Source organism: Athene noctua, chromosome 1 (genome assembly GCF_965140245.1).
Source record: "Athene noctua chromosome 1, bAthNoc1.hap1.1, whole genome shotgun sequence".
Classification (NCBI taxonomy): Eukaryota; Metazoa; Chordata; class Aves; order Strigiformes; family Strigidae; genus Athene; species Athene noctua.
This window is the reverse complement of record NC_134037.1, coordinates 171,249,071-171,264,412: the sequence shown is the minus strand read 5'-3', so window position 1 is coordinate 171,264,412 and position 15,342 is coordinate 171,249,071. Positions and strand designations below refer to the sequence as shown.

The window sequence follows — 15,342 nt, the reverse complement described above, 5'->3', positions numbered from 1 at the left end:
AACTGTAAATCCTATGATAATACAAATAATAGCAGAAATATTTTAGTGACAATATCTTGATATTCCAGTTAGTTTTAGGATTACTGTTTATCCCATCAAGGCTATTTCTACAGCCTTTTTCTTTTTTCTGCCTCATTTTGCATTTTTTCTGTTCTCTTTTCATAAGTTGAAATATATTTTTGCAAAGTACAGCTGCCATACAGGCTTTCCCCTAAAGCCAAAGCACTACTTAAACTGTATTATTTTAATGACATATGTATTGGTCAGTAATGTACAGACAGATTTGGCTGACACAAATTGTAGATGATTGCAGTGAATTGCATGGCATTGGAGCTGTAGTTAAAACCTGTAAACCCAATTCCTCACTGAATGCCTTAGGTCAGTAACTTGGAAAAGCTTGTGTCTGGTGAAATACATGATTTGTCAATCTTACTTACATTTGACATCACTAAGAGTAAGGCATTAGTCATTTCTTAGGACTGCATTAAAGGCAGTGTTGACCTGTCATGATGCTGAAAGTCCCATAGACATAGCTAGCCTCTCTCCTTGGAAACCTGTCTTGCACTTCATTTTTCTTATCATTTTATTCAAGTAAGAAGGCCTGATTCTTTTACTAAGATGTTTCTGAACCCACATATGTAGTATTGATTTTCAGTAAAATTTAGTACCCTCTTCCTTGCTTTGTCTTTTATATTCTCCAAGAAAAATCTGTCTAGTTCAGTTGTCCCAATAAAGCCTGTAACATTTACTTCTTCTGTAGGTCTGTTTTCCTTTGTCTCTCCTAATGTCTGTTCCTCCAGTCTGGAGGCTGTTGTTCTACAGCTCTCTTGGTGCTTCTTGTCAGCTTCCATCAGACTGATGGATCTCTGGGCAGGAAAGGCAGGAGCTCTTAGGGGACCTCTTTTCACCACATTTGTGCAGCTAAAGATTTGACATTCACTTTCCTGAAACGGGATGAAACTGTTTTTGAGAAACATTATGTAAATTTAGTTTTATGTAAGGAACTCTTAATAATGATGTACATTATGGCATGCTCATAAGACTCAAGGCAGTACTTTGTCTAGTGCACCAGCAAAAAAGCAGCATTTTGAAAATGTCTAAAAAATAGAATTATTATAATAGACTTGATGTTTGTTTTGATTCTTCTGTTTAGGTGCTGACCTCAGCACAAATAAAATCAATTTGCCTGGCCATACTAGAATCAGGAAAGCAGTATGCAGTGAAGAAGAGAAAACCATTCCCACTCATGTATTCCTACTATGGAACAGAGTATCTTGGTGAGTAAAACACACCAACTACTTCGAAAGTGATGCTCAGCCAATAGATGCTTCAGAAATAAAATATATAAAACCTACAGTGTGGGATTTCTCCTGACTGAGGTGGGATCATCCAACCTCCTGCAACTGCTAAGTGGGACTGAGGAGCTGGAGGGAAGGACTGATGCTGCCTAGCGCTGGGGAATGCAAGAGGTGCCTGTGCTGCACCAGGGGAGCAGCAGGCAGCAGCTTCTTCTTCTCCTTTCTGCCCTGATAAATCTGCCCTTGCCAGATGGAGGCAGTGAGGTGTGGTGCCTGTGTAGAGAAGGTTACCAGAGAGAACTGTCAGATGTTATTTGTAAGCTGTTAGTGCCACGTGGGGACTTGCAGAGCATTTTTGGCCGTAGCAGTGCAGCTCAAGCATATGCTTGGCTCCAGCCCATTGTGAGTAGCTTAGTTGGAACTCATCTGAGCAGTGGTAAGGGGTCAGTGAACAGGTCCCTAGCAGGGTCCACAAGGCAGAATCCCACTGCAGAAAGAGTGAGATTGGTTAGCAGATGTTAGTGAATTCTCTGTCAGGGGAGCAAGGGAGAAGTCAGTGAGTGGTGCTGCTCCATAGACCCTGGCAGGTACAGACAATTCCTGCAGTGAAATTCTGGTTTTAGCTAACTTATACTGTCAGTCAATAGCTGGAATAACATAAATGGTCCAGTCTCAATTTGAGTTCAACAAAGACTTCAGAATAATGGTCTAGATTTGGTAGTGTGTCAAGAAGAATAACGTCATGAAACATTATTCAGTTTAGGTTCAGTTTAACTTTACGCACTGAGTTTCAGGCATACAGAGTGAGAGCAGAAAAAACTCCCATATTTTTTTATAGCTAGGGGAACTGGAAATGACAGAAGTAGTAACAAATCATAGTGTCATGCACTTAGAAAGCTTTTATTCCAAGCACTGTTGTAATATGCATAAGGAAGATAAAAGAGCCATGCGCTTGACAAGGAAATCAGTCCTGAGGGAGAGTTGCTGTGAGGTGGGGGTAGGACCTAAACCTACCCTCGAATTTGACTGTTTCTGTTCTTTACAGGTGCAGCACATGGGCTTTCATCAATACTTCAGATGTTGCTTTCCTATTATGAGTACCTGCAACCAGCAGATCAGGAGCTTGTGTGGCAGAGCGTGGATTTTCTTATGGACCAAGAACAGAACAGCAACTGGCCTCCAGAGCTGGGAGAGACAATCGAGCGGGAGAATGAGCTTGTACACTGGTGTCATGGAGCTCCAGGTTCTTTTCCCATTGGTGCTATGTATAGCCAGATGTTGATCACATTGCTTTTCCACATTAGATGGTTCCATGTAAAAGATAATCTCAGGTTAAATTTGACCGATTTTGACATTTCATGAGATGCAGGCAAACAATTTAGGGTTTTTATTCCAGTTAAGACTGTTTTGTTTATTGCTGAGCAGTTGGAAGGATAGGCATATATTCTCCCTTAAAAGCATAGGTGATCATAGCGAAAAGAATTGTAGCAATCCGGAACTGTATGTTTACTGCTCTTGCTCACTTTTGTGACAAGACCTCAAGGAATGGTACAGCTGAGTCAGCATATTGCTGGACAGAGAAATAATATGCAAAATAACATAGATGCAGACACATCTGTGAGTTTAGGAAGTCCTTCAGAATAGCTCTTTTTCCCCCTCATCAGAATCAAAGTTTAAGCTGCACTTACTACGTTAATAACGCATAAACTCAACCAGTCTTTTCATGTGAAGGGGAGTTTTTACTAGCAAGAGGTATTTTTTCTGAAAGTCACCCATATAAAACTGCTTTTCAGAAAAAAAGAGAATCAATCCTTAGTTTGGGTTCATGAGGTAAGGCTGATGTGTGTCAGTTCAGAATCTAATACTATATGTTAGCAATTTTGGCAAGTAATGCTGTATATTGAAATTGCTTTTTTACCCCCAGGCAGAATTGTATTGGTAACTAGTCATATTGGCTTGGTAACACGAACCTAGAATGTTACAGAAAAAGTTATTTTTTAAAGAATGTCCGTGAGCATTGATGGATTGCTTTAAAAGTGTGCTATTTAAATTACAGAAGTACATTGTAATTAACATCCCTTAAATGTGCTTTTTGTTGGTATGATTAAGGAACAGGATTCTTGCTTTCACAGTCTAATGAAGTGAAGTGAAAACAGCTTTTGCTTACCAACCTTTTTTATTTTTAAGAGATAAAAAATAAATCTACATCATGGCTGGCCTAGTGATGAAACCTGCCTTCTTCATTTCAGTATCTTAAGAGTGGTTTAACTGTTATTGGAGACATATGCTGTGAGACTCGACCAAAGTGACAAAATCCCAAAGGGCATCCCAAATGTCTCCTAAAGTTACTTAAGGAGACATATAGAGATATGCAAATTCATTAATTGCTATTGTTCTTCCCCAGAAAATCCCGTTTCCCATCACTGTTCTTGGGTGATAGCGCACATGTAACTTACAAGAACATTTTCAGCTACTTCAGTGTATGTTATATTCATACCACAAGTGAGCTATTCTAAATACTTCCTTAGGCGCTTGATTTGGTTATGTGTCATACACATTCTTTTAAGGTTACCATGAACTGACCTGTGCAGTGCTCTGTTGAAGATTATGATTAATTTATTTGAATCCCCTCTAAAAATAAGCCAAATATCTTCTTCGGTGGGTTTTTTTTAAACAACAGTTAGCATGCATAACTGTTTATAACTAGAATAAATAGAAATGTTTCTGTAAGTATGTGAGCAGCAAAAGAAAGACCAGGGAGAGTCTCCATCCCCTGCTAGATGCAGAAGGAAACATGGTAACAAGTGATGAGGAAAAGGCTGAGGTGCTTAATGCCTTCTTTGCCTCAGTCTTTAATAGCAAGACCAGTTGTACTGAGGGAATCCGGCCTCCTCAGCCAGAAGACAGAGAAGAAGAGAATGAACCGCCCTGCAGTCCAGGAGCCAGCAGTGTGCCCAGGTGGCCAAGAAGGCCAATGGCATCCTGGCTTGTGTCAGCAATAGCATGGCCAGCAGGGACAGGGAAGGGATCTTGCCCCTGTACTCGGCACTGGTGAGGCCGCCCCTCGATTCCTCTGTTCAGTTTTGGGCCCCTCACTACAAAAAGGACATTGAATGACTCGAGCGTGTCCAGAGAAGGGCAACGAAGCTGGTGAAGGCTCTGGAGCACAGGTCGTATGGGGAGCGGCTGAGGGAACTGGGGGTGTTTAGTCTGGAGAAGAGGAGGCTGAGGGGAGACCTCATCGCCCTCTACAGCTCCCTGAAAGGAGGTTGCAGAGAGCTGGGGATGAGCCTCTTTAACCAAGTAATAAGCAATAGGACAAGAGGGAATGGCCTCAAGTTGTGCCAGGGAAGGTTTAGACTAGATATTAGGAAGCATTTCTTTACAGAATGGGTTGTTGGAATGGGCTGCCCAGGGAGGTGGTGGAGTCCCCATCCCTGGAGGTGTTTAAGAGTTGGGTCGACATAGTGCTGAGGGATATGGTGTAGCTGGGAACTGTCAGTGTTAGGTTAATGGTTGGACTGGATGATCTTTAAGATATTTTGTAACCTATACAATTCTGTGATTCTGTAAAGCAGCATGGACCCCACTGAAAAAAAAAAAAAAAAAAAGCAAGTTTCTTTTTCTCATTCAGTAAAAAATTGCATCTGTTGCCAATGTAAGAAATTATCTTGCCCATCCTTTTGTTTCTGTCACTGTAAATAGGTGAGATGAATGGGGATTTGAAACCAATGGAAGACAGTGCTAAGAGTTTACTATTTTAAAGGCAAAAATTTGACTACTGTTTTAAATAGATAAAATATTGGGAATGTTAGAATAAACCCTGAAAAGGTTAAGAGTGGTGTTGTCACAGGCAGTGGATAAGTGCATCTTAGCATATGCTTTTTAGCATACCAGAACCTCTGCCCTTCATATGTAGCATATAGATATGTAATGTTGATGTGTAGAGCATGAGACTTCATTTTTAAAGTGTATTAATCTTTATTTTCTTTGTGTTCTATGAAACCCTTGGCCTACCTATTACAAAAGACAATCTCACTGCTATTTTCCTAGGCATTGCATATCTGTTTGCCAAAGCTTACCTGGTTTCCAAGAAGCCTCAATATCTGGACACTTGTATCCGCTGTGGAGAGCTAACTTGGCGGAAAGGCCTGTTGAAGAAGGGACCTGGAATCTGCCATGGAGTGGCTGGTAGTGCTTACGTGTTTCTGCTGCTGTATAGGCTCACTGGAAACTCAAAATACATATACAGGGCACAAAGGTTAGCATTCCTACCTTTCTGGATTCAGGGTAATACCGGAAGGTTTCAGGAACATGTATAAAACAGCTCAGAGTCTGTGATCACCACCCTCGGCTGTAACCTGAGTGTTTACGCCTCAGGTGCAATTCTACCGGGGGGTTGTGGGGCAGGCGAGCTCTGGGAGGAGCCCTGCAGTCCTGCTTCCAGGCTGCCTGCGGCAAGTTCCCCCCGACCCCCTCCCTCCCTGCCTGAGAGCCTGTGCTCCTGTGGAGGGGACCAGGGTGGAGGGAGAGGAACTGCACACATCCAGGTCTCATCCTGACATGAGGTCGGAAACAAGCCAAGCTGCATCCAGGAGCAGCGTAAAATGTAATTTGTTCTGATTTTCAGAGCATTTAACGCTATTCCTTACTACTAGAAGTGGAACTTAAGTATAGGACCTGATTTGCTGTTATTTTACAGGTTTTTAATTTATCATTCCCAGATTTAGCCAGTTTGACATTGTGCTGTTCAGCTTAGCTAGTGGGGTTAATTCCATTTTGTCCTGATGCAAGCAAGCATGGTTCACTGAAAAGTCTGTCACAATGCTGCAATTATCTTTAATTTTTCTGTATTTTACTGTACATGTTTAAAAACATATTATTCAATGTTTGTTACCGTTTTCTTTACAGCATAAAATAATGAGGGGAAGATATATAGAAATCAGGGTGACTTATTTTCAGCTGTTTTGAAGTGAAAACATTTTTATTCTGTAGTTATTTCAGCATTACAGAATTTGTTGCATCAGTGTGAAACATTGCTTGCATCCTGCTGAAAATAACAAGCATGATAAAAGTTACTAAAAAGTATTTCTTTAACAATAGATCTCAGAAATCGAAAAAGTTTATGGCTCTCAAAGAGGCATAACACATGTACAGTTCACAAAGGTCCAGCTTTTCTAGATCTCATGGACCTCAGTTTATTGTGGAAATCAGAGTGTAAAATGTGCACTTAAGGTTAAATAATGAACATTCTACTTTTTTTAATCATTGAATGTTATTAAGATGATGCTTTTGAACAACAAGTAAACATCCAGGGACACCAAATAATAACAAACTCTTTTTTTCTTTTTCCTGTTTCTTAGGTTTGCAGAGTTCTTATTTACAGAAGAATTTAAGGCTGGTTCCCGGGCGTTAGAAAGTGTATATAGTCTGTATGAAGGCTTCTCGGGAACTGTGTGTTTCCTGACTGACTTGCTGCAGCCCAACCAAGCTGAGTTTCCTCTCTTCAGTGTCTTTGTCTAGAGAGCAACATTCTCCAGGGCCACATCCTAGGGGCGAGGGGAGGGGGCACTGCGGTTTCACTTACTTGTCGAGAGAGGCTATTTACAAAACAAGCCAGTGGTACCACTAATGCTAGCCTTAACGTAGCTGGGAGTCGGGTGAAAAAGAAAATACACTGGGGCTTTGGGAGGGAAGTGTGTGGTCAAAAAAACAGGTCAATGACAAAAAACATGGGGGAAGTGATTAAATCAGATAGGGTAGATATTTAGCTCTTAATACAAAGCAAAATCTAATTACTCAAGTGAGAGAGAAAGAGGCATTATTAAACTTTTAATTTGGTGGTTACACAGGGGAAAAAAAAAGGCAAGCTAGAATTACAGGGACATGCAAAGAAGAAACAGTGATGCATCCAGCAGGTTTTTAAGAGACCTGCAAAACAAATCTTCATGCAGCGATGGACTTAGTGGAGAGGGTGTTGTAGACATGTCACTACACTTCACAAAGGCAAAATCTGGGATTTTTTACCTAAACCACATCTACTAGTTCTAGTAACATGTATTAGAAATACCTGTATCTTGCAGCTCTTTCATCTTTGTATACATATAATGATCATTATGTAGATAGCTGTATATTCAGCCTGTAGTTTCACAGGTTCATTTCAGCTAGCGGGGTTTCATGTGTGTAAATGAGAACTGAATTTGACCCTTCCTTTCAGAGCTCAGTCTGTGGTGAGGAGCTGGTGTCCTTACTGATTTCTGTAACCATGTCACTTCTTGTCAGTACTTTCCCTGTCACAGGGAAGATGAGTGGAGCCACAGACAAGACTTGGATCAAAAAGTTCTATAGCAAAGATACAGCAGGCAGATGCTTTTTTCATGGTACAGCATTACTAGATAAATATTGTTCAGTAATGCAAAAGCTTCCTTTACAAATTAATTATCTTTAGCAACATGCCTGAACAATAACATACATATTTCAGAAAATGGAAAAACTGTTTTCCTTGATAAATTTTCACTACAAACCCTGCAATCTGAATGCAAAACTTTGGATGGCATACTGATCTTAAGAAAAACCAATACAACTCAAAAATGCTTCTTCTCCTAGTTAATAAAATAATGTATATGTCCAAATGATCTATAACTATAGAAATAAATGGGTTGCTCAACACTAGTTGCACTAGCACTTAAGATTGCAGTTATATGCTGTTTTATATGTATTATATGTATGACAAGGTACTTGAAAGCTAAAGAAAATGCTAACGTAGGTTTGTACTAAAAAAACTATAAAATCAATAGCTATTTAAAATACACTTACTATTTATTTTTATTTATATGAGAATAATGTAATGCAATTATCTTTAAAGACAGATTTGGGAAGCCCAGTATGTCAAAAATTGCAGTTATAGTAAAAAACTGCCAAACAATGCAGTCTCTCTTCCTGCATTCTCAGCTGGAGGAGATTACAATTTCTTTATTTTTAATGCCTAATGGATTAAAGTTCCTATTTAATTTCAGTGGGCCTTGATCGGGCTATAAGTTGGAGCCAGGTCTTGCAGTCCTTCCACATTTTAATATAGTAATCCTATTCTTACTCTTGCCACTGTTATTTTAATGAGATAGCTTGCATTATTATGAGCTGCAGATTAGGATTTCTGCTATTCTGTTTTGCACTATGCAGCTCTAATTAATTACTTAATCATAGAAGTAACCATATTTCATTGGTGAATAAAGCAATGCAGTCTGTATCAGTTTGTCAAGAATTTCGGGATTTTTTGGTGAATGGAAATGTTAAAATTCAATATACAGTTGATATATGTTTATTATTTCTGGGATAAAAGGTCTTTTAAGAAAATGTCACTTACTGTGTTACTCTGAGAAGTGAGATGTTTACACATAGGGGTTAAGTATTTCACAGGGAGGTATACATATGAGGCTAAATCAAAAAGGCAGTGGAGATGTCTGCGTGCTCTGCCCACCCAGGTTGCAATGCTCTCTGGGAGATCAGAGCAAAGTCAGTTGTCAGTAGTGAAGATCCTAAGTCTGTTAGGATTCTTCTCTAGTTGCTTGCTGTAATGTGGGTGTCCAATACATTTCATAACTGGAATCTTTTTAAACATATTTAAGGAAGGTAAAACTTGGCCTTTCCACTTTTTCCCTGGGGTCAATAGCTTTTCAGTCTCAATTTTTATTGTAGGGTGATGTCACTCAGCTAAAACATGTAAGCAACAACATTTGTGCCATAGCTTTTAGATAGCTACCGTATTTTTTCCTTACTGTAAGACAGAGAAATAGGTTCTGCCATGACCTAGACTCAAGCTGTTGCAATCCTACGTTTATCGCCAATCCTTTTATTTAGAGATGCAAACATAAAACAAAAATGCCTAGTGGTTTGATAACGACACTGTCAAAAAAATCCAAGCAACTCCAGATTTAAGCCTTAACAGAACCTACGCATATCAGAATAGTATTCATGACTTTTTGATTTTGTCCCTGGTGCCTACTTTTTAATTATCAGTGCGCCACAACATTTAATTGTTTCCAGTTAGTTATTTCTCAGGAGATTCTTGAAGAACTTTCCCAAAACCTCGATAAATCTAGAGCACAATAAATCTCTACAGTAACTTAGATCCTGACCAAGTCAGGAATGATGATATTGTAACATATACCACATGTATGTTAAAATTTACCATACTAGCAGTAGATAAAATCACTCCATTTTACAATTATTAACTTCTAATGGTCATGCTTGCATTTATCTTTTAATGTAATTCTTCATAAATGGCAGGAAATACACATCAAGAATTCCATGTCCGTTTTCTAGTGGTTTTCCCTCTGTCTCTCTTTGTAGAATTAATTCCTTTTGATTTACATTCAGAGGAGACTCTGATCTGCTCTGTGTTGGGTTCAATAGCACCTGCAAAACAAATCTCTCTTCAACCATTCTCTATATATGAAGCCATGTGTTTAGCTTCATTTGATACTAATCTTGTGAGGAAGAAAATAGTTATCCGAGTAAGAGTTAGTCCATTCAACAATGGAAAGACCCATGCAACCACACAGTTTTCAAAATGTAGGTCCGGAACATCTCCCTGCAAGTTACACGAGTTTGGCACTGACTTCAGCAAGGGCATCATGCAAACTCTGTTTACTGACACTTAAGATCAGTAACAGTAACACAAACATCCAGTCTCATGTGATATATCTTGTAAATTATTGGAACATAATTATTCACCTGTTTCAGCAGACATGTCAGTTTGAGCTCATTCTTAGAGCTTTGTGGCTTTTCTTACCTGACCTAGCCAGCTTAAGGTGGCTGATTGACATGCTGTTGTCACAGCTTCTGAACACAGTGTAAATATACCCCCAGGCTCTTCTGAAAATGCCAATGATTAAATGAGCAAGTTTTTTCATCTATTTCTTCCCCTTAATTGTCTTATCTGCTTTTTTTTTTGCACTGTATATGCTGTTAACGTACATGCTGTTGCAACCTTTATTTGTTGCTTTTAAGACATTGACATGAAAGCAACCTGAGCAGAGCCATCAGCACTTTTCAGTGTAATAAAAAAAAAATAAGGTCCTTTGTGTTCCTTCCTTACTGCTTCAGGAAATGAATTGTGCAACATTTGCCAGATATTCTCAGCGGGATGCTGGTTCCTCCTGCTCCCACATTGGGCTCTGATAGACTGAAAAAGGGTATTCCTGAACAGATTCTGCCACGGTGTTGTGACAAAAGATTGTGTTACTGGAAACTTGAGAAGCCTCTTTCAAAGTGTAAAACACAAGTTACTACATCACATTTGCACATTAGTTTCTTGACTGTGTTTAGTTTCTAAAGTGTAGGCAGTAGGAATTTAAGTGATATACTAGTATTTCTGATTATGCTGTTAAAGCAAAGAGGATGCATTGTGTGGGTATTGGTGCTTATTTGTGATGTACCTGTGTTTGTGTGGTGCTGTTTGTGAGTAAATCTGTAGATTACAAATCAGTTTAAGGAGCTGTATATTATTCATGACTTTCAGTAGGTCATCCATAGATTACTGTCAAAGAATAATTTTGAGGAAAACTAGATCTGTAATGTCCAGATTCAGTGATCTCAGGATTCATAGAGCCAGATGCAATACATTAACACTACAGTTCTAAAAAATATACCTTAATTTTTTTTCTGCTACTCACAACTTCTCAGCATGGTAACATACTCGGTTTGTGACACTGCTTTCAGTATCTGCTTTGTTTGCATCTTTGTTTCCTTCAGTTTCCCTGCCTTTCTTTCCCAGCCTATGAATAACTTAAGAAGAATGAAGCAGCAGCTCAGGTCTTTTGTGCTTGAAAATAAGATTGATTAATTTTGCTTAAGAGGGGTGTTCCACTTATTTGCATTACATTATTACATGCTCTCTTCTCACTGGCTCTGCCATTTCCCACCTGCTAAGGAAAACTCATTATACTGTATAACAACTGTCACTGATGTTTTATATCATTAAATAAAACAAAGAGAGACTTCCTACAGAGCACGTTCACTTCTCTAGTATCTCAATTCTATTAAGACAATCAAATAGCTGTGAAATAGCTAAACATCCCAAAATACACATTTAGATCTGGGAGATGTGCACAAACTAATGCAAGTAAAGTGGTCACCTTTTTTGCTACTCTGTGAAATTAAGAAATGCCACTTTGATGTTCTAATTATATGGACATGTAGAAAATATGATAAGAATATTGATTAGTTTTTAAAATAGTGTGGAAAAATGAAATGCAGGTATCTAATGTATTCAGAAGCATACAGGTGCAATATGTGCAAATGGAAACTTTCGTAAGCAATCAGATTTTTGTATTTGCATCATTATCTGCATGTACAGTTACAGCATCTGCCAACATATTGCATGTTTTATGCAGTGACCTATTTTAGCATATGTATGCGTCTTGAGTATATATCCTTGTTACTTGGACTTACAAGATCCATGGACAGAGTGTATCTTCGAGGTCTGCCAGATAAATCTCAGGTGCGGTTATCTTCTACATACCTTAAATATTCACTGGCAGGAGTGCATATTCTAATCTGTAGGAAGATTATATCAGGAATAAGAATTGCCCTGTAGATTTTAAAGAGCAATCCTCCTGTGAAGAACTATGCCGATGAGCAATTACTGGCTAACAGCACTGTACAGATTGCTCTGAGAAGACATTTTAGTTTATATAAATATGTCCTGGACTAAGTAGTAAGCAGCAGAAAGCTAAATTGAAAGAAATAAAAAAATGACCAAAAATCACATTACTGAGGGAACTCATACTTCAAAGCCATAAGACAAAAATGCTCAGGGCCCACAAAACAATACAGCAATTTAGGGATGTGAATAAGTATTTTCCGAGAGAACAGCACAGTCTGCTTCATTGCACAGATAGTGGTACAGTGTGCACTGTACAGGTTTTAGCTGCCTTGAACAGCGAGCGCTTCATTGCCATTATAGCAAAGTCATCATATGCTGAAAAAAGTCTGCCCGTGAAGGAGTTGCCTGCTGCCTACTCCTATCATTTAATGGAATGAAGTGATGAATGCTATTGATGCTTAGGCAGTTTAAAAAAAACAGATCCAAGAAGCGAACATGCACCAACTTTTCGACCTGCCTTTGAGTTATTAAACCTCCTGACTAATTTGTCATGTCACTGATGATCCTATACCCTGTATATTTAAAATTTTACATCGTGTACTGAAAAAAGTCAATTTATAAATAGGAATCTGCTTGAAAATACATAAAGCCGTATTTATTTTTAATACTTACAAGGGAGCCCCTTGACTTTGTTCATTGCATAACTCAAAGAGAACGTGGAGGCATTTAGGTCAAGTACAGCAATACCAACTAGAATGGCAGAAAATTAATTCAAAACTGTTTTTGCCTAGTGGTTTAATATTTGAATAAAAGATACTTTATAATACAGTGATATTCAGCAACAGCACTGTATGACTATACATGCATACTCCCCAGAAAATTTTACTTGGAAGTCCTGAAGTCAATTATGTGCCATAGTGAATAGAAAACAAATTCTCTTCATTTATTTCTACTTCATAGAGAATAGAAAGGCTGACCAGAAATTGAACTCTGCTTCTGTCTTCATTACCATGACCATACATGAGAAAAGATTTTCTCTAATGATGGTCTGATTTTGCCACTGATTTGGCCTCCTGTGCTCATTTTAAGGTCCTGATATGCCACCTGCTGACATCAGTGGTGAATCTGCACTTGATTTCTGGCCTGCGAGGTTAGGTCCTTCCACATGTGTGAAATAGGGGCAAACCTGCATTATTCTGGACGCCAAGCCTATAGACATTCCTTTACACAAGTCCCATGGAATTAGTAAGGCTTGTTCATATAGTAAGAGGAAAGCACAGGTGTTTGCATATGCAGGGCTCTATTTGATAGCAGTTTTATACCCATTTTCCCTAAATATGTCTGCAATAAACATGAATGCCAATTCCAATAAAAAGTACAGGGAACTTACATTACTTCGTGTCTAGTTTGTGTTGGTGACACTTGATTATTCAGTATATTCCAACATATGGTGTTCATCTCTTGAGTACGTGCCACACCCTAGATTGTTTTCTCACTGTAATAGCCATTTGCAGCCATAATATGGTACAGGCCCTTAGAATCAAGGTTGATTTGATTCTTTAGAAATGCACCTTATTGTTTAAAAGCAGGACCCCTGCTCTTCTAATGTTTTAAACACTGTGATCTTTCAGAATGTGTTTATTGCATTAGTTTTGTATTGTAGATTATAATAGAAACTAGATTTTATAGCTTTTTAAAAGCAGTGATAGTACTAAGCTTTCATAGTGGCAGAACAAACTCTGTGTATATCCATATTATGAATATTAAAGCTGTGATTGTATTTTGCCTTAAATAAAAGCCCAACCTTGAACAGTATGATTTTGCATTGGATTGCTTATTTCTGTGCTTATCTTTCACAGTCCTGGCAACTTTTCCTCCCGGAGAAGTCATGACTCAGGGCTCCAAAAGCTTTTCAGTGGTACTGTGTTATCAAAGGTAAAATCATTCATCTTAGAATTAGACAAAACATCCAGGCTGCACATAGCGATTAGGTAAAGCTATCTCATGGTAGTCTCCCACAAGATAAGAAAAGGCAGGTTGGTTTTGGCCTGTAGATTAAAGTTTCCCACGCATTTATTTTCAGACTGCTTATATCTCAGTACACATGGCCTCTTCTCTTTCCAGAAAGACCCCTCTGTTTCCAGTGAAGGGCACTAAAGCATTAAATTCACGTAGGCCTGCCCATAACAATGCCGTCCTGAGCTGAGCTCAACTAAAGGTGAGCAATGGGACTCCAGATTTGCTAGTGCAGCAGTTCAAGAAATGACCTGAACAAGGGGTTACTGACATTTTTTGTGTAAATCTGGTAACACCCTAAGTTGCATTAAAGAACAGTAGCAGACACGCAGGAGTAGCCCTTCATGTTATCCCATTAATAGGCTAACAGCATCTCAAACTCCGTATCTTGCCTTCCTGTTGTGCTCCTGGCAGGTCTGTAGCGAACCTCCACATGCTGAGCTGCAATTACCTGCAAACAGGCAACGAGAAACAAGATGTGTCAGAGCAGGCATCATCAGAGCCAGGTGAGCATGAACCAAGTGCCTGCACCAAGAGAAGGGGCTGTGATTGGAGGCTCCCCCTGTGCAGGAAACAGGCACCATCTGGCAACCTGACTGCAGACCTCGGGAGCTTTGTTTCTTGGCAGGTGCTCAGGTTCAGGATGTTGTGGAGAGACCGCAAAGACTTGTCCTACCCTGGGGCTATTACCTTTTGCTGCTTGTCCATGTGGGCATCAGTAATACTATACTGCCGGGGTGACCCTGTGCATACCCAGAGCGACTCTGGCGCTCTGGTGGCATGGGAGAAAGGCATGGGGTGGTCTTCTGGCTCCTGCTGGGGAAGGGCCCAGGGGCAGCAGGCAAACGCTGCTGGGCAGCAGCTGGTGTCGCAGCAGGGCTTTGCATTTTATGATCCTAGCGAGCCTTTCAAGGAAAAGGCCTGACAAGCCAGGGTAAGATCCACCTGGCAAAGTGGTAAAAGGGCCCCTCTGCCAGCAGGCTCGCTAATCTGGTGAGGAGGGCTCTGAATGAGGTGCATCAAAGGAGGCTTACCAGGACTAGCAGCCCCTTTTCTGCCTTTTTTTTTTTTTTTTCCTTTTTGATCAGCCGTCCCTCAGCCTTTATTGTTGCACATGGTTATTTTCCTCCAGGTGCAGGAATCTGCCTTTGCCTCCTCCTTCCAGGCTATGTCTCCAGCCTGCCGAAGTCGCCCTGAAGAGCAGCCCCCCCAGACCACCCCCCGCCCGTTAGCTCGGTTATGTACCTTAGGGCCGAGGGGGCGGCCCACGGGGGACGCTTCCTCCCCTGACTCTCCACCCGCGGCAGCGCGGGGTGTCGGGTCACGGCGACCCCTGGGCCCCTCCCGGGCGGCGGCGCTGAGCGCGGCGACGGCTGCGCCGGCGGCTCCCCCTTAGCGGGCGCCCCCTAGCGGGCACGCTGC

At 40.2% G+C, this 15,342-nt stretch overlaps 1 protein-coding gene across 1 annotated transcript in view; it reads left to right on the top strand.

Moving 5' to 3' along the window:
- The window catches only part of LANCL3 (LanC like family member 3), a 39,707-nt gene extending 25,988 nt beyond the window's left edge, over positions 1 to 13,719 (top strand). Inside the window, exons 2-5 of the mRNA XM_074905372.1 lie at positions 1,154 to 1,277; positions 2,344 to 2,541; positions 5,352 to 5,559; positions 6,662 to 13,719. Of these exons, the coding sequence (XP_074761473.1) occupies positions 1,154 to 1,277; positions 2,344 to 2,541; positions 5,352 to 5,559; positions 6,662 to 6,821 (690 nt within the window). The 3' untranslated portion in view covers positions 6,822 to 13,719. The remainder of the gene's footprint in view (positions 1 to 1,153; positions 1,278 to 2,343; positions 2,542 to 5,351; positions 5,560 to 6,661) is intronic.
- Positions 13,720 to 15,342: the final 1,623 nt, after the last annotated feature.